Genomic DNA, 23,948 nt, shown 5'->3' with positions numbered 1-23,948 from the left:
AAGGAGGAATATATTTTTCCTCTAAGCTTTTGGAATTAGCTCAGCTGCTTCCTTGGTTGTCCCTAGCTGATGAGAAGCTTGACATGATTTTTTGTCTTGTATGGGAGTAAGTGGATGTGGTGCAACTGATTCCTAAGTCCAAGTTTTTAGGCCATAAATAATGTGCTTATTGGAGTGGCAGCCACCAAAAAGGGTCTTGTTGAGGAAAGCCCATCTTTTCACCCTCCTTAATAGATTCTAGGGTCCTGGACATATACAAAATGTGTTTATGCTTCAGCTTCTTTTGCCTTGAGATTGCTTAATTACTTGGCTCATATGAAGAGGTTTGAGTATTTGACTGTGGAACTTTGCAAGTTTCTCTTTTGGCCTGTCTGCGGAAGGCACACTGCAGTCCTCCTAATGCCTCCATGTGTCAGATTTCTAACAGCGGAAGTTGTTTCTAGAGCTGTAGGCATGTGCATTACAGTCCATAAGCATGCTTGGATGTGACTGTGAGATTTGATGTCCGTCAGTGCTTCTAATCAGCTATTAGCCCCAAGATCAAGGGTGCACTTTCCTGAACTGAAAAGGATGGGGAAAACTTTCTGCTCTAGGAATACGGTTCTCTACCCCTCAGAGGACCTTTTCCAGGAAACCGAAAGGGGATAAGAAAATGTGGTTACATAAGTCTGAAGTGGTTTCCCCAAGTCTGTACTTGAGATTCCCCCAGAGGCAGGAGTATTATACTGGACATTTCATAGCAGAGATGGTCTGCAAATACGCTTTAAAGGGTCCATTCATCAAAGCCTTATTGCTTCTGGAGAGTTTGCCAGACGGTTGCACTCTGGAGACAGTCAGGTGGTCGTTCTTATCTCTGCAGCCGAAGCCTGCACGGTTTATCACCAAATGTCTGTGCGCAGTTAGCTATCACCAGATGCTATTGTATCCCTTTTTTGTACCCACCCCACCAAAGAAGAGCAGAGGTATTGCAAATACAAACACTGCCATCAAGTGTCATCCAAAAGGTCCCATTACATCAACAAGGGTTCAGAACTCCATGCCAAACAAGCAGACCTCAGATCAATCCTTGACCTAAGCTATCTAAATAAATTTGTCAAACACTCAAGTTCTGAATACACGTGGTGCAGTCCATTCTCCAGTTACCATGGAAGGATGATTGGATATGCTGAGTAGACCTGCAGGATTCATACTCTTACATCAAAATAGAGAATGCAGATGGTTTCTACTCTTGACTGGGAGTCATTTCCAGTTCAAGGCCCTGCCCTTTGGTCTTGCCACAATCCCCCAGGTGTTCCCCAAATTCATAGGATTGTTTGCAGCTTTTCACCGACTACATATGTTTCATTAATTGAATGTACATAGAGTTGCAATTCTACCGCCACAGAATGAAACCTTTCAGGTAGTCGGACCAATTATTTGTCTCCTTTTCCAAAGCAAAATTGGGCCCAGGCTGTGTCTGAAGTTACTTTGGCAAGGTGGTTAAGCTAACTGCATTTCTCATGTTTCAGACCAAAGGCTTGACTACCAAAAACCTCATAAGCACATTCAACAAGATAGGTTTCCACTTCTGCATTTTTTTTCCTAGAACATCAATTGACACTTTTGTGCTGCTGCTACCTGCTCCAGTGTACAAACTTTTATTGCTTGCTGCAAACTAAATGTTTTCTCCCGGAATAGGGTGGCTTCTGGTTCCACCATACAGTGGAATATCTTTCTTCTTTGGGAACCATCCCTGGGATTCAAGTAGCTGGGGACATGCGTACTTGCCATAAATGTGCATTTGTGTTCTTTCCAACCTCCCTCAATTCCTCATCCCATTTAATTAAAACAATGAGTGAGAAGGTCACTATCAATAAAAACAAAATAAAAACACCAGCAAAGCTAGAACGTCCAGTAAGTGACCTCCCAAACCTCTTGCATCAAAGGGACATGGGATATATGCAAATGAACCTTATGAATATCAGGTGTTTCAGCTAATTGGCAATTCTGAATGCCCATGACTTGTTTCGTTGTTTTAATGGACAATTTCAGGCCAATAAAGCCAAACCCCACTATCTGTGGATATGCATATTTCGGCCTTATGACCTCATCAGCACAGCATAAGCAGAGTGTTTGACTGTGCATTAGAAGCACAGGGATCTTGGTTTAGAATCCTGGTAGGTCCTTTAGGAAACTTAGCAAATTCTTCCTGCTACATCTCCATAGTGCCCTATTTTTCCTTTTTCTTTCTCTATATTTTGTACATGCAGGCACAGGCATAGACAAAGGCATATGCACACTGTTGGCAAACTCCGAGATTTAAAGAGAATTGTGGGTAAGGGGGAATGCCTGTTCTAAGGATGAATGCCTGTTCTAAGGATCTCAAGTCTGAAAAACTGCTAAAGTCTGATCCGAGGACATGTCTGAAACCCATCGGTTGAGGAAGGATGGAAAGAGAACACAAATGGCATTATGCTAAGTACATACATTTTGGTTCATAACCGCCCCATTGTTGATGTCTGAAGACCTTCTCGGATGAGTCTTCCTCACACCAAAAAAAATATGAATGAGGGTGCATTTATACTACAGTGCATGCAAGAGCAATGTCTGTTTTTTATAGATGTACAGTGAAAAAACTGTAAAAAGTCATGTCAGTCTTGACCTGTAAATCTATTGAAGTAGATATGTGGTAGCTACTGTAGATGTGAGCATTCTGTACTATATACTCAATATTTAATTGTTCAAAGCAGTGTCAGTAATGCTTTTTCATTTGTTTCCCCAGCTGGACTAATGAACACTTTCCGCGTATTTGGATCATTGAGTGTTGAGTGGCCTGGTAAGGACGGCAAACACCCCCGCTGCCCTCCGAAAGGTAATATGCCTAAAGGTAATGAAAGATATGGTAGGCTTCATTTACTTTTTTTCCCAGTCCCATTCTTGGAGTCCCTGTGAGCACTCTGGGTGAGTAAGAGTAGATATGCAGAGCACAAAGGGCAACTACTTTCCCTATTTTCTGTTTTGAACTTTGGAACTCACCTCTTTAATCTCTCCAGTTTTGCAGTGCACCCTGGGTGGATGTTCTTTTAAGCGATTTGGTTCTCTTCAGATATTGACATTTATTTAGTAAACTTTAAAAGTGGTCAGGCTGTTTATCATATTAGGACTTGGTCCCTTCTGTAGTGTACAGTCTAAACATGGTACAGAATAGTGAGAAAGGCTTGAATGGTGGGTCAGGTTTATATCAAGTATAGGTCTGGGAAGGTAAATCCTCATCACATTTGAGTTGTAGTGGAAATTTGTGGGTGCTGTTTTTGCTGACTTAGTTGGCAGCTGTTTTAATCCAAGGTAATGGACTTGGGCCAATAAGTATAACATAGTACATTGATCAGTCAAGCTGTATGCATTACTGGATCTAAGAAGAGCAACTAACATTTTTGTTGTACGCAACATTTTAGTAAGCGAGTACAGCTGGCAGGTATTTTGCTAGGGATTTTGCATTTGTTAGCACATTCTTGTTGAAAGGCAGTTCTAGGGAGGGTCAGCTTAGACAACATTAATTACATAATGCGAGTAAAATTTGTGGGTATGTGACCAGCTTAATGCTGCAGGCTTCTGAGAATAGAGTAAGTCTATGTTCCGAGCATGTCTGAATCTAATGCATAGAACTGAGAGCTATTTCCATGCAGTTTTGGCACCACGTCTTTGTACCATATAGTTACATTTGTTGTTTTTTATTCTTTTCTAGTTTATAACCATTTTAATGAAGGATTTTATCTCGTGCGTACTCTTACTATTATAACTTTTATATACATCTGAACCCGTCAATTCTCCAATGGGGGCCAGATTCATGACTTTATTTACAGGTTTACTATTAGAATATCTAAGTGAACTCCGTCAACTGTACTATTGTCGAACACGGACGTTCAAAAATGGTAATATCGAAGACCAAAAACCAACCTAGGAATGGGTTTTAACATGGGCCGAGATAGGGGAGAGGTTTGTAGTTTGGAATAACACTGAACACCTATCTCGACCCATGTTAAAACCCGTTCCTAGGTTGGCTTTTGGTCTTCGATATTACTGTTTTCGAACTTCCGTGTTCAACAGTGGTACAGTCGACTGAGTTCACTTTGATATTCTAATAGCAAACCGATTTACAAGCCATTGTAGCACAGTGGTATGCAGTAGTCTACAGAACAAAATTGAAGCCAGCCAAGAAAAAGGATTTTGGTCCCACATCCTACACAAATTTCTCAGATTTTCATGCAAGATGCTTTGTGCATGTGTGTAACTAGCCCACACACCCTCACCCAACTACTTGAAATAGCACAGAAAAATAACCCTCTTGAAATTTAACACATGCCTACAACAGCTCGCATGCATATGATAGCATGCACTCCGGATCCAAAGTCTTCGGATCCTAAAACTTTATCTGATTATTGTGAGCAAGTCCTACAGCTCAGGTTATAGATCCCAAGTCCTCAGACGTGAAACTTAGTACATCATACAGTCTCAGAACTTGTTCACCTTGGATCCTGACTCCCCTATTCTCCACCCCCCTTTTATGCAAGCTCCCAAAAAGCACCACATCATCCACCAGGTCCTCCAGAAGTCTTTACTAAGTGGACGTGGATAGGATGATGAAAAAATTCTTCAGAGCTCAGATCCAATGGGGGTTCTCTGCTCCATCCCCTAGTGGATCTGAGTCTTCCAAACACTGATCACAGTGCTATCTCCTCCTCCCATCAGTCCTTTGGTTGCAGAGCCTCAGGGTCAGACAGCTCAGAGTTCCATAATTGAATCTGAAGAAAATTACTTGACTTCGACAGCATCCCTGACTATTTTTACTCCTATTCCTTTGGATCAGTACAGGTCCTGGAGCCGAAGCATTGGTGTCAGATCTGTGGGGCCAGTCTACTCTATCGGATGCATTGCTGCCCCTTGGAGCCTCTGATATGGACAGCTCAGGTCTGGTTCTCTCCTGTCGGCATGGATCCAGTTGATGTGATCTACCCATACTGGAAGTCTCTGGTGTGGGTGGCCACAGCTTCTCCAGGTCCACCTGCCTCCGATGTTGTGGAAAGGACATTTTCTCTTTTTAGAGATCCGGTGTCTCACTCCTCTGATCACCCGTATGTACTCCGCACTTTCGCGCTCTGAGTCCATCAGGCTTATCCCATAAAGATAGCCAGTTCCAATTACTTTCCAGTCAGTTTCCAGAAAGGAACTCCTCCTCTATTCTGATACCTCCTCTGAATATCCCCCCCCAGAGATCCATCAGAAGAGGACTTGCAAGAGGAGGCACATAGATTCCCTGTTGTAATCTGTTACAGAAGATGCTGATTTCGAGGAAGGAAAGGGGTCTGCCAGATCACCACCTGATGTATCCTTTGGAGACATGTTAGAGATGCTTAAAAAGGTGGTTTGTCTTCCAATAATCCTTCTCCAGAGGAGTCTGTAGTTTTGGATGCTTTTGGCTCTGGTTTGTCTGTATTGGTCTCACCTAGCATGGAGGGAGCTGGATTCTGTTGAGCCCAATACCACATTGACTTGATGTTACTCGCCCCTTAAAGATAAACCTTATTGAGCCGGAGTCCTCGTAGATGGAATGGTGGTGGAGACGGTCACTAAAAATGACCTAGCAGAACATAGTTCATCTGCCCACCCACCAGTCTAGCTCACTGGACGAGTCTTTGCCTCAGTGACCTTCACCTTGAAGTCCCATAACTATCTGGAACAATTTACAACGCTACGGAGAAATTTGACCAAAATACTGCCAAATTCTGTCTCTCAAGTCGACATCTGTAGTGGATTTCAAAAGATCATGTTTTCAGCTTGCCAGCTTTATCAATTTCCATTGCGTCCATGAGGTAGGTCTCATGAAACTGAAGGTGCCTCATGGGTGGCCAGCTAAGACATGCTTGGATGTGGCTGTTTGACTTTGTGGAGCCTTTCAGTTTGTCTTTCATCAGCGTTTTCTTTGGGACATCTGTGAAAGAAATGCTTACCCGCAGTGACAAAGAAGGAAAAACCCTGTCTGCCATGGTAATCAAGTTTTCTACTCCTGAACAAACTTTCTCTAGAAATCAGAGAAGTGGTTTTGCAGATGTGGACCTTTCCAAGACCCATGTGGAGATGACTCACTTAGAAGCAGAGGAGGACACAGTTCTAATGGTAGGACTCCACTCTTAAGGCAGAGGAGGCCTGCAAAATCAGGGTTTCCATGATTCACTTCCAGATAGGCCCGGTCAGCATTCCTGAAGTGCTGCCTGACTACCCACCTCTGGAGGCAGTCTGGTGACTATTGTCCTTGCACCCAGAAACCTGGGCTGCTATAACAAGATATATGGGGGCTAAAAATATCCATAGGATGTTAAGTTGTCAATCTCGCCTTCATTCTTGCTGGATGGGTTCGGAGCTGATCCTCTGCTCCGACTCGGCACTTGCTTTAGCTTGAGAACTCCTTTTACCAGCTCGAGGCAACCCTATATCCCATGATGCAAGGCGGAACTACCTCAGATCTCGTTTGCCGCTTAGCGAAAGAGGTCTCCTTTGCCAGCTGAGGTAAGTTGTTTTTTGTCAAAAAAAGCTTAGTTAGGGATTTATTTCCCCCTTTTTTCCCCTTTCATAGTGTGTAGTGTATCTACAGCCCACCCTATTCCCTTATAGTTAAAACTTTTAAATTCTTTTTATAATTGTAAAAAGTTAAGTTAGGCCTAGACCCCATTGGTTAATCCCTACCTGTGTGTCTGTGTGTTGGGGATTAATTGTGTGTTTGTTGGGGCATGTGTGTGACTTTCTTCCTTAGAACTATGTCAAAGGAAGGCAAGGTCTCAGGCTTCAAGAAGTGTGACTTGTGCTGTCAGAAAATGTCTCTGACAGACTGTCACACTTCTTGTGTTTACTGCCTGGGGCCTTTGCACCTGCAGGACTCCTGTGCTTTGTGTCACTCTTTTAGCCAAAGAGTCCTGCAGGAAAGGAGGAATAAATTGATCCTCCGTGGCTTACTTAAGCCAGAAGGTTCTCCCTCTAAAACAGGGTCTAGTAAACCTTCTAAGCCACCGAAGGTTCAGGCTACAGTATCTAAGCCTCCTCCGGTGGCGGTGGCTCCGTCGGAGCCGAGATCGGCTCCGGCTGGAGCCGATCTTTCTGCTTCCAAGTTAGTGGGTTCGGCACCGATTGGTTCCGACACCCGGTCCACTGTGGCCTTGTCGGCTCCGGCTGGAGCCGACACCTTATCCAGCATCGGAGCCGAGAAACCTTCGGCTCCATCTGGAATTCAGGGGACTTCGGCTCCGATGACTTCGTCCCGAAAGAGATCTCGGTCCCCTTCGTTGGAGTATCCACTGCCCGGGTCTCCTCTTTTGTCGGAGCGGAGCCATCGGATCCGATCTTCAAGATCTTCCAGGCTGTCTGACCACGACTTATAGAAGGTGGTAAGCAGGCTGTTGAAGTCGCAGGCACTAGCCCAAATGCTCCATAGCCCGTCTCAGCAGACTTCGGCTATTGCTTCACCCCTTGAACTTCCTCCTCCGACTCCCCACCAGAGTTCGGAGCCGGAGCTTCTCGGGACAGCGACTGTTTCGGCGCCGGAGCCGATACATCCTTCGGCTCAGTCGTCTTCGGCTCCGATCTCCTCCTTGAGACCTTCCTTGGAGGGATCCGGTCGTCGAGTTTCCCTTGTCGGCTCCGAGGGGGCTAGTGGCATCGGACCCTTGCCCGACCCCGCTCTCCCTCTCGGGGCTTCGGCTTTGGCAAGCTCGGCACCGACATCGGCCTCGGAGCCTTCCCTCTCAGTGGAGCCGGGAATTCCTGTGTCCTCTGAACGGGGATATTCCGGTCTCCCGGGGAGGGGAGCCTTTGAGGTGATGAGGAGTGTCCTGGCTCCTGAGCCAGGTCAACGGTCCATCCCTCTAGCTCCTCCCTCTTCGGTGCCTGTAGACACCTCTTGCTCTCAGGCCCAGGGATCCATCGCCCCAGGTTTCCCCATTGGGAATTTCCTCCTCTTCCGAAGTTTCTCCTGATCCTGCAGGTGAACCCCCTCGGAAGAGGACGTGTAAGAGGAAACACACAGACTCCCCTGAGTCTACTACATCTGATACCGACTTAGATGAGTCGGAGGGTTCCCCACGATCCCCCTCTGAGGATGTCTCATTTTCAGACATCCTTGAGCTCCTCAAACAGAGGGGGAATTGGCCATCCATTGACCCCTCCGAGGATGAGTCGGTATACCTGGAGGCTTTTGGATCCCGACCCTCCACCTCCTGGGTGTGTCCGCCTTTCGACCCACTCATGCAGGTAGTGGCTCGCAAGGCGTGGGCGGCTCCAGATTCTGTGGAACCTGTCCCCAGGAGACCATCCAAATTCATCACGGCCCCTTCGGACAAACAGTTCCTGTCCAAAGGTGTCTCTGTGGATGCTATGGTGGTGGCGGCGGCCACTAAGAAGGAACTGGCTGATCCTTCAGTACCTGTCCATCCTCCTAACAAGGATTCTAGGACCATGGACAGGTATGGAAAGCGGATGTTTTCTTCAGCGACCTTTGCTATGCGTTCGCTGAACTACCTTTGTCACTTCACCAGGCTTCAAAGAGATATTCTCAAGGAACTGGGTGAAGTGGTCCAGGATCCTTCTGCTGCTGGGGCTCAAGAAAAGATTGCCTCACAGCTAGCAATCCTGAATTCCTTATCCAACTCCTCCATGCAGCTCATATCCTATGCGGCCGATGGAGCGAGCAGGGCCGCAGGCACAGGAGTGGCTCTTAGACGCCAAGCCTGGATGCGGCTTTGTAATTTTGCGGACCCCTTTAAGGCGTCCTTCACCAATACCCCCTTTGATGGTTCGGCTTTGTTCGGACCTCAGGTGAAGATACCTTGACCAGGTGTGAGCAGGACGGTAAAACTCTTTCTGCCGTTGGAGTCCATTTTTCCACCCCTTCTAGACCATATCCCAAAGGTCAGAAGGGAGGGAAGATGTGGTTCCGCAAAGCCCAAGGAGCTACACCGGACACACGTGGTCAGTTTACCCCCAGAGGCAGAGGGGGTAACAATAATAGACGCCGCCCTAGAGGCAGGGGGGGTCCTCAGAACCAGGGTAACAGGGAGTCTCTTCCTGAGAAGCCCTTTCAGCACCCCTGAGGTGTTGCCCGACTGTCCACCCTTGGAGGCTGTCGGGGGAAGGATTTCGCTGTACCCAGTAGCCTGGCATTCCCTCTCAAGATATGTGGGTACAGTCGATCATATCCGAGGGTTACAAAATCCCCTTCGAAAGGTATCCCGTACCTCTACAATCCCTTCCAGACATCTCACCCGGTCAAAGGGATTTGGCAGAACAGGAGGTTTCAAAGCTCCTAGGAAAAAGAGCCGTCCAGAATGTTCCGGCAGACCAAGTAGGATCCGGCGTCTACTCTAGATTCTTTTTGGTCCCCAAAAGGACGGGAGATTGGAGACCAATATTAGACCTGAGCAATCTAAACAGATTTGTCAAGAAGGCAAGATTCCGGATGGTCACGCTTCAGTCCATTCTGCCCTTTCTGGGCAAGGGCAACTGGATGTGCTCTATAGACCTTCAGGACGCGTACTATCACATAAAGATTCACAGGCGCTCCAGAAGGTTTCTCCGCTTTCGGTTAGGGACCAGTCATTACCAATTCAGAGCCCTGCCCTTTGGCCTCACTTCAGCCCCCAGAGTGTTTACCAAATGCATGGCAGTGGTCACAGCTCATCTGAGACGTCAAGGATTCCAGGTGTTTCCTTATTTGGACGACTGGCTCCTCTCCGCCACCACCAGGTGTCAGCTTCTTCAGACCAGAGACTACACTCTGCAGCTTTGCAGGAGTTTGGGAATTTCAGTAAATTTCGAAAAATCTTCTCTGCGGCCTTGCCAATCTATCACCTTTATAGGCAGAATTAAACACCGTCAAAATGTTAGCCAGACTAACAGATCAAAGAATTCTGGACATCCAAAAATTGCTCGATTCTATTGCAGAGCAGCAAGGTCAAAGCCAGATTGATACTAAAGGTTCTAGGTCTTATGGCTGCGGCCATTGTTCTTCTACCACTGGCTCGCTTCCATGTGCGTCTTCTGCAGTGGATGTTATTCACTCAGTGGTCGTACCACAGTCTTCCGATGAGGCACGAAATCTTAGTCACACAATCGTGCAGAACTCATCTGAACTGGTGGATATCTTCCCCTCTTCTTCATCAGGGCCGACCCTTTGTTCCCCCTCCTCCAGTTGCCACAGTTACTACGGATGCCTCTCTGATCGGGTGGGGGGGCATTATCAGGGCAGGATGGTCCACGGGACGTGGCAACCCATAGAATACCATCTGCACATCAATGTCCTGGAGATGAGAGCGGTGTTTTTAATGTTGCAAGCCCTCAACGACTTTCTTCCCACGGGGACTATTGCAGTACAGACGGACAACATGTCCGTGGTCTGGTACATCAACAGGCAGGGCGGGACCAGGTCCTATCCATTGTGTCGAGAAGCTCTCAGACTTTGGCAATGGGCAATCTCCTCTCATCGGTTTCTGATAGCAACGCACATCCCCGGCAGGTCCAACCTCTTGGCGGACAGGCTGAGCAGATCCATTCTGATGCCTCACGAGTGGTGTCTCAATCAATCTGTAGTGAATCAGATTTTTCTGAAGTGGGGCACTCCTTGTTGCGATCTTTTTGCTACACCTCAAAACAACAAGTGCCCCGATTTTTTCACCCTCTTTCCCCTTCCAGGCCAACCCCTGAGACTCTCTAACCCAGGATTGGCCCCGGGGACTTCTGTACGCTTTTCCTCCTTTTCCCTTGATTCCACAAGTCATTCAGAAAGCCACCGTTTTGAGGGCCAAGTTGATTCTCATTGCCCCTTACTGGCCACGACAAATTTGGTTTCAGTCTCTGCATAGTCACCTCCTGGTGCAGCCCTGGCATCTGGACCCAGTTCCGGATCTCTTGATCCACCAGTCGGGTCAGCAGCACCGGGCCATTCATTCTCTCAACCTCACTGCTTGGTTGCTCCACTTCCTTCCCTAGCCAGGCTTCCGATGATCTCTGATTCAGTCAGAGACATCTTAGTGTCTTCTTTAAAGTCGTCCACTAGAACTGTTTATGCTAGCAAGTGGCGACGTTTTTCTGTTTGGGCAAATTCCAGGAATATTGATCCCTTTACTGCTCCTGTGCATTCTGTTTTAGATTTCCTGGCTGAAGTTTTTCATTCAGGATCTTCTTCATCTACAGTTAAAGTTCAACTGGCTGCTATTTCCAAGTATCATGTTGGCTTGCATGATAATAACATTATGTCTCATAGATTATGCAAGGCCTTTCTGAGAGGAGTTTTTCTCCTAAAGCCGCCGATAAAGCATCCTCCTCCGCAATGGGATCTAAATTTAATGTTGGCATCCTTGATGCTACCTCCCTTTGAACCGTCTGCTTCATGTTCTTTGAAGTTATTGACCTGGAAAACTATATTCTTACTGGCTGTCACTTCAGCAAGAAGGGTTTCCGAGATTCAAGCTCTCTGCATTCGTTCCCCTTACTTGGTTTTTCATAAGGACAGGGTATCCTTAAGAACGAACCCGTCCTTCCTCCCCAAAGTTGTCTCAAACCAATATTAACCAATCCACAGATCTACCAGTCTTTTTCCCAAACTATTCTGCCAGAGCTGAACAAAAGCTTCATTTTTTGGATGTCCATCGTCAGCTCAGGTACTATTTGCATAGAACTAAACAATTCAGGAAATCGGACCAATTATTTGTCTCCTATGCAGAAAACAGGATAGGTCTTCCAGTTTCTAAAGTGACCTTATCCAGATGGTTGTCTTCCACCATTTCCTATGTGTACTCTCTCAGAGGCAAGCAGCTACCTTCTAAACTGAAAGCACACTCAACCAGGAGTCTATCCACTTCTGCAGCCTTTCAGGATAGACTACCCATTGATACTATTTGTGCAGCAGCTACTTGGGCCACGCCTCATACCTTTGTGTCTCATTACAAGTTAGACTTGGCCTCCAGAGACAGGGCCAGTTTTGGTTCCACAGTTCTCAAGAGTCTGTTCCATTGAGCCACCCGGGATACAGGTGCTAGGGACGCGGTCCCATCCAGCAAGAATGAAGGCGAGATTGACAACTTAACATTTAGAAGTTATGTACCTACCATAACGTTCCATGTTAGTTGTCTTCTCGCCTTCTTTCTTAAGTGCCCTCCCTCCTTCCCCCTGGCCTGGACAGATCTTGAAGAGTTCCTATCAGGTTGTTTCCTCCTGAGCCTTCATATGAGGACTCTTATTATGAACTTGGTTTTCCTAATTATGTTAGGTTAGTCCTTAGCAGGGTAGGTTAGCTACCAAACGAGATCTGAGGTAGTTCTGCCTTGCATCATGGGATATAGGGTTGCCTCGAGCTGGTAAAAGGAGTTCTCAAGCTAAAGCAAGTGCCGAGTCGGAGCCGAGGATCGGCTCCGAACCCATCCAGCAAGAAAGAAGGCGAGAGAAGACAACTAACATGGAACGTTATGGTAGGTACATAACTTCTAATTAATTCATACCATTTTCCCAGCTTCCAGTCTGCAAAAGGAAGAAGCTTCCTGACATTCCACCCAGTCAGCGGAAGGCAACAGCACAAGAAATTCAAAAGCTGCTACACAAAAGTCGTCCAGGAGGTCCTACCAAACTAAACAGGATTTGGCATTTGTTTCTTTAGCATCCAGAAAGGTACAGGAACCAAGATCAATTTTTGATCTAAGCAAACTGTATGTGAAAGTCAGCTTCGAATGGTCATGGTCCAGTCTATTCTGCCATTCTTCGCAAGGATGATTGGATATGCTCCATAGATATTCAAGATGCATATTGACACATCAAAGTAAACAGGTGCTCCTGAAGATATTAACATTTTTGGCTGGAAGCTGGTAATTACCAGTTCAGAGTCCTGCCTTTTGGACTCATCACAGTCCCCTTAGTGTTCAAATGTGTGGCAGTGGTGGCAGCTCATTTGAGACTAAATGGATTGAGTGTGTTTTCATACATAGACTGGCTCCTCCCCTCCCGCACTGTGCATCTTCAGTCCATTGATTATTTGCTGCAGATTTGTCATTCACTGGGAGTAAGGCAATCATGCTAAATCAAATCTGACACCAGTACAGATCCTGAAGTTTATTAGCGCACATCTGAATACAACACATATTGCTTCTTTACCTACTCATTACATAGACAGACTCTGATCTCAGGTTCATCAGATTCTATCCCATCTGTCTCTTCCAGCCAATTTGTTGTTCAAGCATTGAGGTCTGTCAGCAGCAGTAGTCACTCTAGCACATTTGTGTGTTCTTCAATGGATTCTAGCTTTTCATTGGTCTATTCAGTGGTCTTCTTTGATAGCACCTGTCTTTTCCAGTCAAGCTTAAACAGATTTGCCAACACCACATCCATTGGTGGATCCAGTCTGATATTTACCTTGGCTGACCTTTTGTTTTATTGTTCCCAGTGGTCACATTGACTATGAATGCCTCCTAATTGTGGGGGTGGGGCATTACTTGGGCAGGAGAGTTCAAAGCACGTGGTCCCCCAAGAGACCAATTCACATATTAATGTCCTGGAGAAGAGAGCAGTCCTATTAGCATTGCAGGCATTTCAGGATGCTCTTCTTTTAGGGACTGTAGCGATTTCAGATAGACAAAATGTTTGTGGTGTGGTACATAAACAGGTGAGATCCTGATCTTACCCTGTCTGAGGGCAGGCTGAGTGTGTGGCAGTGGATGATCTCCATCAGCCGCTTAATAGGTAATAGCATATTTCAGAGAAAACCAGCATTCTAGCAGACAAACTCAGCAGATCCATACTGTCGCTTCTTGAGTGGTTTCTCAAATGATCAGTGGTGGAAGAAATCTTGTCATTGTCACCCTTGCTGTGACCTCTTTGCACCCCACAAGTGCAGCAGGTATTTTGTCATTTCTCCCCCAGCGTGCCTTTCAACCTCTTAGAGCAAGAAATTTCGACAAAGCAATGAATAAGTGGGCAAAGGCCCCAAAAATAGGGATAGTTTTTAAACATTGCCCTTACAAATGTATAGAAAGTTGAAAGAATTACAGGTTTTGCATTCACATGAATTTTGTGAAGGGTATAAAATCACGCTCAAATGTTTCATTGTTTTCTAACTTCAGTTTTCAATGATTTGCTGCTAATTTGCCAGAAAACCACAGATTTATGAAAAACAGATAAAAAAATGAGGCAAAAATCTGGACATTCTGCAAAATTCTGTACAGTTGAGAGGTATGCCTCTCAGGGGTAATCACAGAGAGATGCTGAAGTCCTTGTTTGGCCGTCCGTTCTCCTTTATGCTTATCCCTCATTTCCTTTTATCCCCCAATTCTTACAGAAAGCAATTTGGTTGAAGAGCTTTAGTCATCCTCGTTGCCCCTACTGGCTTCACCAGGTGTGATGCCTCCTATGTTTTTTCTCCTCTTCTCTGGATACTGGAACCAACTCCAGATCTCATCTCTCACCCCTCAGAGATGTCATCTCAGTATCCCAGCCCTCAATCTAACATTGTTTTTTCCAGTTCCAATAATAGTCGGAAGGCCCAGGCTTTCTTCCTCAGTACATACCGTTCTAATATCCTTGCAAAAAAACTCCACCAAAAAGGTTTAAAAGAGCAAATGGAAAAGATTTTCCCTTTGGTTATTAAGAAATTACCCTTTTGCTGCCTGTATAGCTGCTGTTCTTAATTTTCTGGATGCTGTCTTCAAAGGAGGAGCTAGTTTCTCTACAATCTAACTACAGTTGGCAGCCATATCAAATTTTCATAAGGAGATAAAAAATTTTGTTTGACCTTTTCCAAGTTATGTTGAGCTTTCTTGAAAGGCACCTTTCTCCTTAGACCGCCAGTTAAAGATCCTTCACCTCCTTGGGACATGACTGTTGTTCTACAAGGTCGGACTCTGAAACCCTTTGAAACTGCAGCACAAAATGATTTGAACTTCCTATCATGGAAAACTGCTTCTTAGTTATTACTTATGCAGAAAAATTCTGAACTCCAGGCTCTTTAAGACTCCATGCATTATTTTCCAAAAAGACAATGTAACTTTTCATGGTTTTTTTAATACCTGAAGTGTCTTCTGAATCTAATAACCAATCCATTCATTTACTGGTCGACTTTCCAAACAAAGGAGAATACATGTTGCATCTCCTTGACGTGCACCGACAATTGTTTTTATTTACACAGAACTAAAGATATCAGAAAGTTAGACTAGCTGTATCTTTCTCAAAACAATCAACTGGGTTATCCAATATCTAAAGTTACATTGGCTTAATGGAGAACTAATTGCATTTCTTGGATTTATTCACAAGGCATTTCTCTACCAAGACCACCTAAAGCCCACTCATTTAGATCCATGGCCGCTTAATTTGCATTTTGGTCATCTGTTGTGTGCAGCACCCTCATGGTCCAGTGCTCCTAACTTTGTTACTCATTACATATTGGACCTAATTTCCAGATGCAGAGCTGCCTTTGGTTCAGCTGTTCCCAGAATATCCTTTCATAAGGCCACCCAAGATTTGCGGAGCTGGGGCCTCTGTCCCATTCACTGAGGAAGAATGAAAAGGACATAATCAGATATGAAAGTTATGTGCTCAACATAATTAGGTGTCTGTATTGCCCATTTTCATTTTTCCTCAAACCCCCCCCCCCCCATCCATCCCCTTTCCTATTTTATCTGGAGGAACCTTTTTTTATTTTTTTTTTTTATTATTGGAACTTCGTTTTAGGTTTGAGCCCTATTCTTTGAGATATCCCTTTAATTTATGGGGATCCTATGGCACCAAACTTGATCTGAGGTATGGAGGATGGACTTGGGGCATTATGGGTAGAGGAGGTCAAGAGTTTGATCCAAAGACTGAACTGTGCAGCTGACTTGGATCTGAGAATCTGATCCTGTAACCCATTTATTGAGGAAGAATGAAAGTGGACAACACAGGTGCCTGGTTATGGTGAGTACACAGCTTTCATTTTGTTGCACAGGTAAGACATTAGCTTTAGAAAGTGGAATAGTAGCATTCTCTGCCTACCGTTTTTTTCTACAGAAAATGAAGTCTATTGGAAGTTAAGCCTGCTAGTACTTGAAAGTTGAACTATACTGGATTGCATGCCAGCAGAGTGTGGTGGCTGCACAGTTTACCTGTACAGATGTTTGAGAATGACGGACTCATTCTGCCTTAGGGGAGAGAGTGTTGCACATCTTATTTTGTTTCATAGCATACAGCATCCTATTTCATTAATTTTAAAAATTACAAGCTTAGTAATAGTTTTCACCTTCAGATAATTGGCAATTTAAGTAAATCCTTTTTCCAGATTGCCTAGTGAGAAACATCTCAATAGATCTGTGTAACAGGAGCACCTTGGCAGGCACACTACACATAACATATAGGTCCTTCACCATTTTTGATACCAGAGAATAACTTTAATTGCCATTTTAAAATGGTAGGGGGGAGTTCAGTAGGAAAGCTTCACTAAGGGAGGAAGAGGTTCATAGTAGCTTTATACGAGAAAAAAAAAGATGCCTAATTTTCCAGAAATACAATACTTTTGATGTGACAGTTAAGTCACTATTTTAGGATGCATGATGGTGGTGGTGGTTGAGAGTAGGTTTGGGGGGTTCTCTTCATATCTGTACCTGTTAATGTCTGTTGAGTCAATCTCATTTGTGTAGCTGAATAGACGTGACTTCTTTCCTTACCTCTTAAATAGGTTATGTGTATTTGGTGTTTGAGGCAGAAAAGTCTGTGCGCTCCCTCCTTCAAGCCTGCACTCAAGACCTCCTTAGTCATGATGGACTTGGCGAATATTACTTCAAGATGTCAAGCCGAAGGATGCGTTGCAAAGAGGTTAGTTAGCAGAAAGTTTGCTATGTAAATACTTGTGTATAGTAGCTAAATGATTTCATGGAGACATTTTTAATGGATCTTGTGTTTAGTTTGTCCTTTAGTAATGGTTTTATTCATTGGCCTGTCTTTCCATAGGTTTTATTTTAAGCTTTGTCATGTAGCTATAATGAGCCATTGGTTTGAAAGTGGTCCTTGAAGAAATTTTCACTGAACAATTTACTTTGCCACATTTTTCCTTTTTGTATTGACCTGTATGTATGTAGGCCAGTAGTAGCCAAGCTTTCATTTGGCTACGTGGGCCCCATCGTACTAGCTTAAGGACTGCAAGTTTTGCTAGAGCCACTCCCCTGAAATCCCACTTACAAAATGAGACTTCCACACCCAGATAAGTTTTACACTATTTTGCTACATGCTACAGTTATAATCAATGGTTCACTAGGATTTCAACCAAATAAGAGTGAGCCAAGCGTCTTCCGGTGCAGTCTAACCAGCAGTGTTTAAAACTCAACCAAGAATGTTTTGAGCACACACAGCACTTTCTAATAGGGGTTAATCCCTACATTACTAACAACCCCCTTCATCAGCTAGACAGCACTAATGTAGCAAAAGCCCATTTTACCCATAAAATAAGCCAGTCGGTAAATATTTTTATTGTAGCATTAGCTTGAGCAGTAACTCTTTAAAATCTACTGAGTGTTAAGGACGTGCACTGGAATGAGATATTAAGCTGCTAATAAAATCAGACTTGAGCATTTAAAATGTAATAAAGATCTTTACTTGAAGTCAAGCTACAATGTATTTTGCAAAGAAAATGTATGTAGGCAACTTGCACTTGGAAAATGTAAAATAAACGTGCATAAACAGATGGATTAGAGTAATTGACTAACAGGTTACATGGGTCTGTTGCTACCTGCAGGTTAAAAAGTGCTGCATTCTGGATATCAGATCCTCTGTACACAGAATTCATGCAGCACATGATTACGCAAGGCTGATAAATATGTAGTTTAGTACATCAATCCTAATTTATATTTTGCAAATCACTTCACAAATGCTGCTTTTTCATTCAAAGCACCACAATATTTGCATACTATTTGAAGAAAATTCTCAAATGTCATATCGATTTTTAATAAAGGTCTTTTTCCTTACTACAGACATAGAACACATTTAATTAAAATAAGGAGAGACTTGTGCAGCCATGTTTTGCTGTTGAATTTTTTAAAACAAAACTTTTACACATGCCATTTCCCTTAACATGTTTTAAAAATGTTTACAGGCAAGGACTTAAAATAATTGGATCCCTTTTTAAATATTTATAGAGAATGCTTTACTTTATACAGTCTGTCTTCATAATGTTTTCAAGTTTTCCGTAAAGGTTGCCAAAGTGCTTGGATTTGCACTACAGAAATATCCACACCACCAAGCCAGGTGTACCAGAGAACTTGTGTAACATTTAAAATCAAAATTTTTACTATTGTTTGCGTGTAGAAACATTTTGGTCTTTTTCATAAAAGTATTGGCAACAATACCCACCAGTGCAATGACGGCTGGCTGTTAACTTGCCACCATCAGTTTTCCATCTGGAAGTTCAGTAAGCCTGTATCAAGTAAATCAAAATTTTGGGTTAAGGTAACAAAATTGGACAGTGTTTTTGTTGCAGTAAAACGTGCATTATTTTTCAGCTGTATGCCATAATAAGTTTTATAACTTAAGCTAGCTGTATAGTGCAGTGAACTTTGTCAATCTGATCCTGTCCTCATTAAAACTTTGCAATAAAAGATCCTCTGGATACAGTGTATTGGTAAATCATCTAACTATTCCTTCTACATTTGTCATACCCTGTTGTGGTTTGACCTACACTCAGTGGCTTACTTTTTGGTATTTATTTTAGTGTGGGCAGAATATGCAGTAATATAATAATCTATTAAGATTTTTCTGAAAAATAAGTAAATTAGTTCTTGTCCTTAGAGTAAACTGTTGCATCCAAAATCTACACAGTAAATTCAAAACTAATTGTGAAACCCCCTATCGTTCTTATTCTTGAACAATTGATATTGCTTTTGTGACCCACACCATATAAAGAAAATGTCAGACTGTAGCTTATGATATAGGTGTGTAATTTAATCAAATGTTTTTGTTCCCAGAATGCAACACATTAGCAAATTAAATGTTAGGGGGATGTACAAGTGCAAAGAACATTCAGTTCTAGAAACTGAACGTCAGCCTGAGATGACACGGTCAACAGACCTCGATGGTCTTCATCTGTCAACCCTGGCTTTTGTTACTGGCCAAGGCTTTTACCATCCCCATAGTGCCTTTTTTAAGCAATTTCACATAACATTTTCAGCTTAAAAATACCCTCTAATCCTCAAGGTTAATGCTGCTAAACACTAGGAGTCTAAACCAGAAACTGCACTCAGTGGAGGCAGTCCTCCCCTTGGAAGATGCTGATATTTGTGCAGTCAGAGACCTGGTTTAAGGCTGCAAAGAACACTCCAGCTATTCCAGTTTACATTTCCTTCCACATGTTCAAACCACAAACTGAAGGCATGAGAACTAAGAGGTGGTGTAGTCATTAAAGGTAAATACACCTCTGGATTGGTTAAACAGCACATTTCCCTTGAATTACTTCAGGTGCAGTTGACTGTAGGTAAAACCACTCTTCAGGTCATTGCCAGCTATAAGAACCTCTCCTTGGATCAGGACATCCACTCAGCCTATTTGGATCTACTTGAGTCAATTAAGATAAAACCCTGGTTTTGGGCGGCTTTATTTACCCATCCATTGACTGGGTAAATTGTACATATTCTAACTCAGTTGCCCAGAAGTTCCTGGATCAGCTGGTTGGCACACCCACAAGGGACTCAAACATTCTGGATCTGGTGCTCACCAACATGGGGAACAGCTGCACCCCCCCCCCCCCCGTTTGGCCATCCCTGGTGAGATCTGACACCCAATCAGTCTTGCTAGAAGTCACTAACACAAGACCCCCCCCCTAGCAACAACCAGAATAAAAAACTTCCACAAGGCTAATTACAACCTCTTGCGTGACAGCATAAATAGCTTCATAGCCCCTTCCCCCACTGATGGAGCAGACATCTATGTTGAGTTATACACCAGTGCTTTATAGAAGTACCTGTACAGTTGTATTGAGACTGCCATACCTGATAGAACCAAAGCAAGATCTTCAAGGAAAAATAAACCTGAATGGTGGATAGCTGCCATTAATAGGCCATACACTAGGAGAAAAAAATTGCTGTCTGAGTAGAAAGGAGCTGTCTTAAAACTGGAAACACTTCCTCCTCAACTTAAGCAGACAAGACTCCTAGTGAAGTCCTCTAAAGCTAACTACAAATCCAAATTAGCTTCCCTAACTAAGGATAACAAGACATTCATTAGTTACATCTGTGACATCAAAGGTAAAGCTCAGATTTGTGCTGAACTCAGTTATTGGTATTACATGTACAGAACCTGTGGATGTAGCAAACCTGCTGGCTCAGGTTCATTGAAAACTTCACTCCTGTCCCTACCACCTACAACCCCAAAGCATCGTTAACACCTGCCCCTCCCCACCTAGCATCTCTGAGGAGCAGGTCTTAAACGCCTTCTCAAAGGGCAAAAAGCCTCTATGGGACTAGACAACATCATGGGTTAAAACGAGAATTAGCATCGCCATTGGGCACGCTTTTTAATCACAGCCTAAGCACTGGTTTCATCCTAGCAGAATGGAAAAGGTCTACCACCATCGTTTTGTACAGAGGGTGCATTCACGGACCCAAGGAACTATAGATCCATTAGCCTGACCAGCCTTGTCTGCAAGGCCTTGGAAAATCATGATGGACCTTAAAGATATAGGAAATTTCTAAATGTGTGACTCCACTCAGTTTGGCTTTGGCAAGAGGCGATCATGCCTGTTAGACTTGGACTTTGAGACAGTCCCCAAAGTCCTAGACGAGGGCGAATCACTGCATACAGCCAACTTAGACTTAGCCAAGGCCTTTGACACAATCCCCACTCGGGCATCATAATCACTGATAAAACTCATCCAGCTGGGTATCAACCCATATATTCTCAGGTGGGTTGCAAACTGGCCGACTGCTAGAACTCGTATGGTCTAAATAGGGGACTCCAACTCCTCCAGCATGTGTAACCAGTGGTGTTCCACAGGGATTGGTTCTGGGACCCCTACTGTTCGGAATCTACTTCTCCAAAGTACAGACTAAAACTAAAGACCTGTGGCTGACATTTTGCTGATTGACAACTGGGAGCTATCATTGAAACCCCCTATCGATGACAACATCCTGCAAGAAGGTCTTACTCTGGTGCCAAAGTCATGGTCTTAAACTTCAGAAACATGCATTATCCCCTTTGGCAAGGGTGGTGATTCTGCAAACTACCACATCAATAGCAATATCCTAAGCACACACACAGAGATCTGGGCACAGGTCGACAGCAACCTTAACTTTAATCACCATGTCTCCACAGTGGTAAGAAGGGCATCGCCTCCAGAAAAGGTTATAACCACCTTGTACTCATCAGGCCAATAGAGTACAATGCTCCCTTTGGTGTCTTCCTTTCCCAACACATGGAGCAGTTGGAGAGACCACAAAGGTTCCTTACAAAGAAAATTCAGGGTTTTCAAGATGTCTTATGCGGACAGACTGAAATCAGTCACTTTGTGTTGTAGAGACTGCTCAGATTTGACCTGTGCCTTAGATATAGAGCAATCTCTGACCCAGCTTTAATGGAAAATGCACATTCGCAAGTCAAATGGTACACTGGTCACTTGCACAAAGGACCTTAACCTCTCATGTGACATCATCAGAACTTGCTGGAGATGGATTTGTTTCAGAGGTTGCCCCACCTTTGGAACAAGCTTTTTATTCATGTTAAACAAAGCCCCTCATTGGCCCTATTTAAGAGTAATTTGGACGATTGGATGGGTAGCCAGAAATACAACCCTGGGGATGGTCCCTCTTCGACAGGGGTGATGGGTGCTGATTTTAGTGTCTGCTAGAATCAGACACCCTTGGGAAGATGGGTTGAATTTGGCTAGGCTTGTAAGGGCCCTGGAGCCAGTTAGCCTTGTAACGCTTATGATCTTAGCTGTGTCTCCATGCTGTTTAATGAGATTTTTCTACTACAACTGTTTTAAAGACCAGGTCATCTTGCAGATTTTTTGAGAATAGTGTTCTCTTCGTATAATTGAGAATGTTCTTTAAATAGTATTTGTATATTGACTTTTTTTTTGTGAAACTGTATGGAAGGATTGAATTCATGTGTTTTCACACAAGTTGTGGTGCTTGACTTGTTAGGCATTGTGGGTTAAAAATTAACTACATCTGATTCAAGTCCAAACCTAAGGCAGTTCCACAGACACATTGGAATGCAAATGGTCTTTCAAGAACACAGTCCATTGTGCGCACTGAAGTAAATGTGACAGTCTTCACTTAGTGCAAGTTTATACATTTTTGGCTTTAAAATTAATTGATGCTTTAGTTTAATGCAGCTTCTACACAGGGCAAAATGTTGCCTTCCAAGTAGACTTTTGAAATGTCATCGGGCTTTCCCTGTCAAAGTGCAAAGAATTTTTTCTCAGACATGTGGAAAAATGTTTCCTGGCCTTTTGTGTATTATGCATTGTAAAAGAGTTGCTGTCATTGTCTGTTGTAGAAAGTGCAGCTTTCTATAGCACACTGCCTTTAATAGACCCTCCATGTGTTATGCTATAAACCACCTCTCTGACAAAGTTTCACTGCATAATTCAGTGTAGAATAGCAGGGTGTATATTAGGTCGCCAAAATTTATTTTGTGAACATCTAATCATCGACCCCTATTCATCGAAAATCACTTACACGATTCGCTGAATTTACAAAGGTCAAGCAGATACTTGCCCCACATCAGACCCACATCTAACTAAATCAAACCCACCCAAGTGGGGAGATGCACCCCCAACTATATATAACAACTCAGAGATTCTTCTACAGTGGAGAAAAGGGCAAAGTTGTGTAGTTGGCCAACTTTGCCCTGGGAATGTTCAGAGAATTGTGGAAGTGATTCTCTGAATACGGGTCAGTTAGGCGTTCTTTGAAAATGCATTTCGGGGAACTAATATAGAACCTAATAGCTCTGTACTGCTTTCCCATTACAACAGATGTTTTTTGTTCAGCATTTGATTTTGTGTAAAATTGTATTGAAGTTTATTTTTAAAATGTGTTTCTTGGACCCTTCCGGTTCTTCTGCTCAGAGTTCAGAACCGCCTCTAAAAATCTCAAAACATTTGCATCTGATCTCTCTGGATCAGAAGTTGAAATCCCCGGGCAGACTACTTCGGATCCAGAAACGTTGGCAAGAACTTTGGATCTGAAGAAGCACAAAGATAAGTCACCTAGGATCTGATCTCCCCCTGAGCCTGGATCCAATATTTGCCCATCTCCTTTTATCGAAAGGCATCAACCATTCTAAGATTTCAATAGATCCTCTTCTCATTCCTTCAGAGGTCTGTCTGAGAAAAGTAGATGTGGACAGGATGATAAGGAAATTTCTGTCATTGCAAATTCATATTGGGGGTTCTAGTGGCTCCTGCCTCATAGGGTCTGTAGACCGTCATGAATACCACATATTCTGTCTCCCCTGATCAACCTTTGGTTTTGGAGCAGTTGGGTCTGAGAATCCTGGGTACATCCATATCTGATCCGAATATCATTGCATCTTCTACCATGAATACTGTTTGGACCAGCTCTGAGCATATCTGAGGTGGGAGATGCTTGGAGCTATAGCATTAGTAAAAACAACCACTAGCATTAGTACCAGATCAGATGTTGGGGTAGGTGCTGAGGTTTTGGAGCCTCTGTGCTGGACAGCTTTGCTCCAACCCCTGCTTTGAGTGGTTTTCCTTCAGGTTGGAGGGACCCAACAGTCCAAAAGCATGTCTTCTCGGAGCTATTGGTCTCTCTGCGTTATTCTTTTGAAGTAATGAAGAAAGGTTTCTCTGCTCCAGGAGTGAGGATGTATCCACCCTCCTCTGCTCTTACTTCCTATACTCAGTTGTCTTTGCATCTTGACCCTCAACCTTTGGCACCACAGAGGCAGCCAGTACAAAG

The 23,948-nt window shown here is 43.8% G+C and overlaps 1 protein-coding gene across 2 annotated transcripts in view; it reads left to right on the top strand.

Annotated features, from left to right (window-relative positions):
- The window catches only part of CPEB1 (cytoplasmic polyadenylation element binding protein 1), a 2,007,200-nt gene that overhangs the window by 639,317 nt on the left and 1,343,935 nt on the right, over window positions 1–23,948 (top strand). The window contains exons 6-7 of one of the 2 annotated variants that reach the window (XM_044077812.1): window positions 2,762–2,851; window positions 16,712–16,848. In XM_044077812.1, the coding sequence (XP_043933747.1) occupies window positions 2,762–2,851; window positions 16,712–16,848 (227 nt within the window). Of the gene's footprint in view, window positions 1–2,761; window positions 2,867–16,711; window positions 16,849–23,948 lie in introns of both variants that reach the window. The other variant, XM_044077811.1, reaches the window with a different exon arrangement.

This window comes from Protopterus annectens, chromosome 7.part0, assembly GCF_019279795.1.
Source record: "Protopterus annectens isolate FY-2018-M chromosome 7.part0, PAN1.0, whole genome shotgun sequence".
Lineage (NCBI taxonomy): Eukaryota > Metazoa > Chordata > Ceratodontiformes > Protopteridae > Protopterus > Protopterus annectens.
The sequence above is the reverse complement of the archived record's forward strand: the minus strand, read 5'-3'. Positions and strand labels throughout refer to the sequence as shown.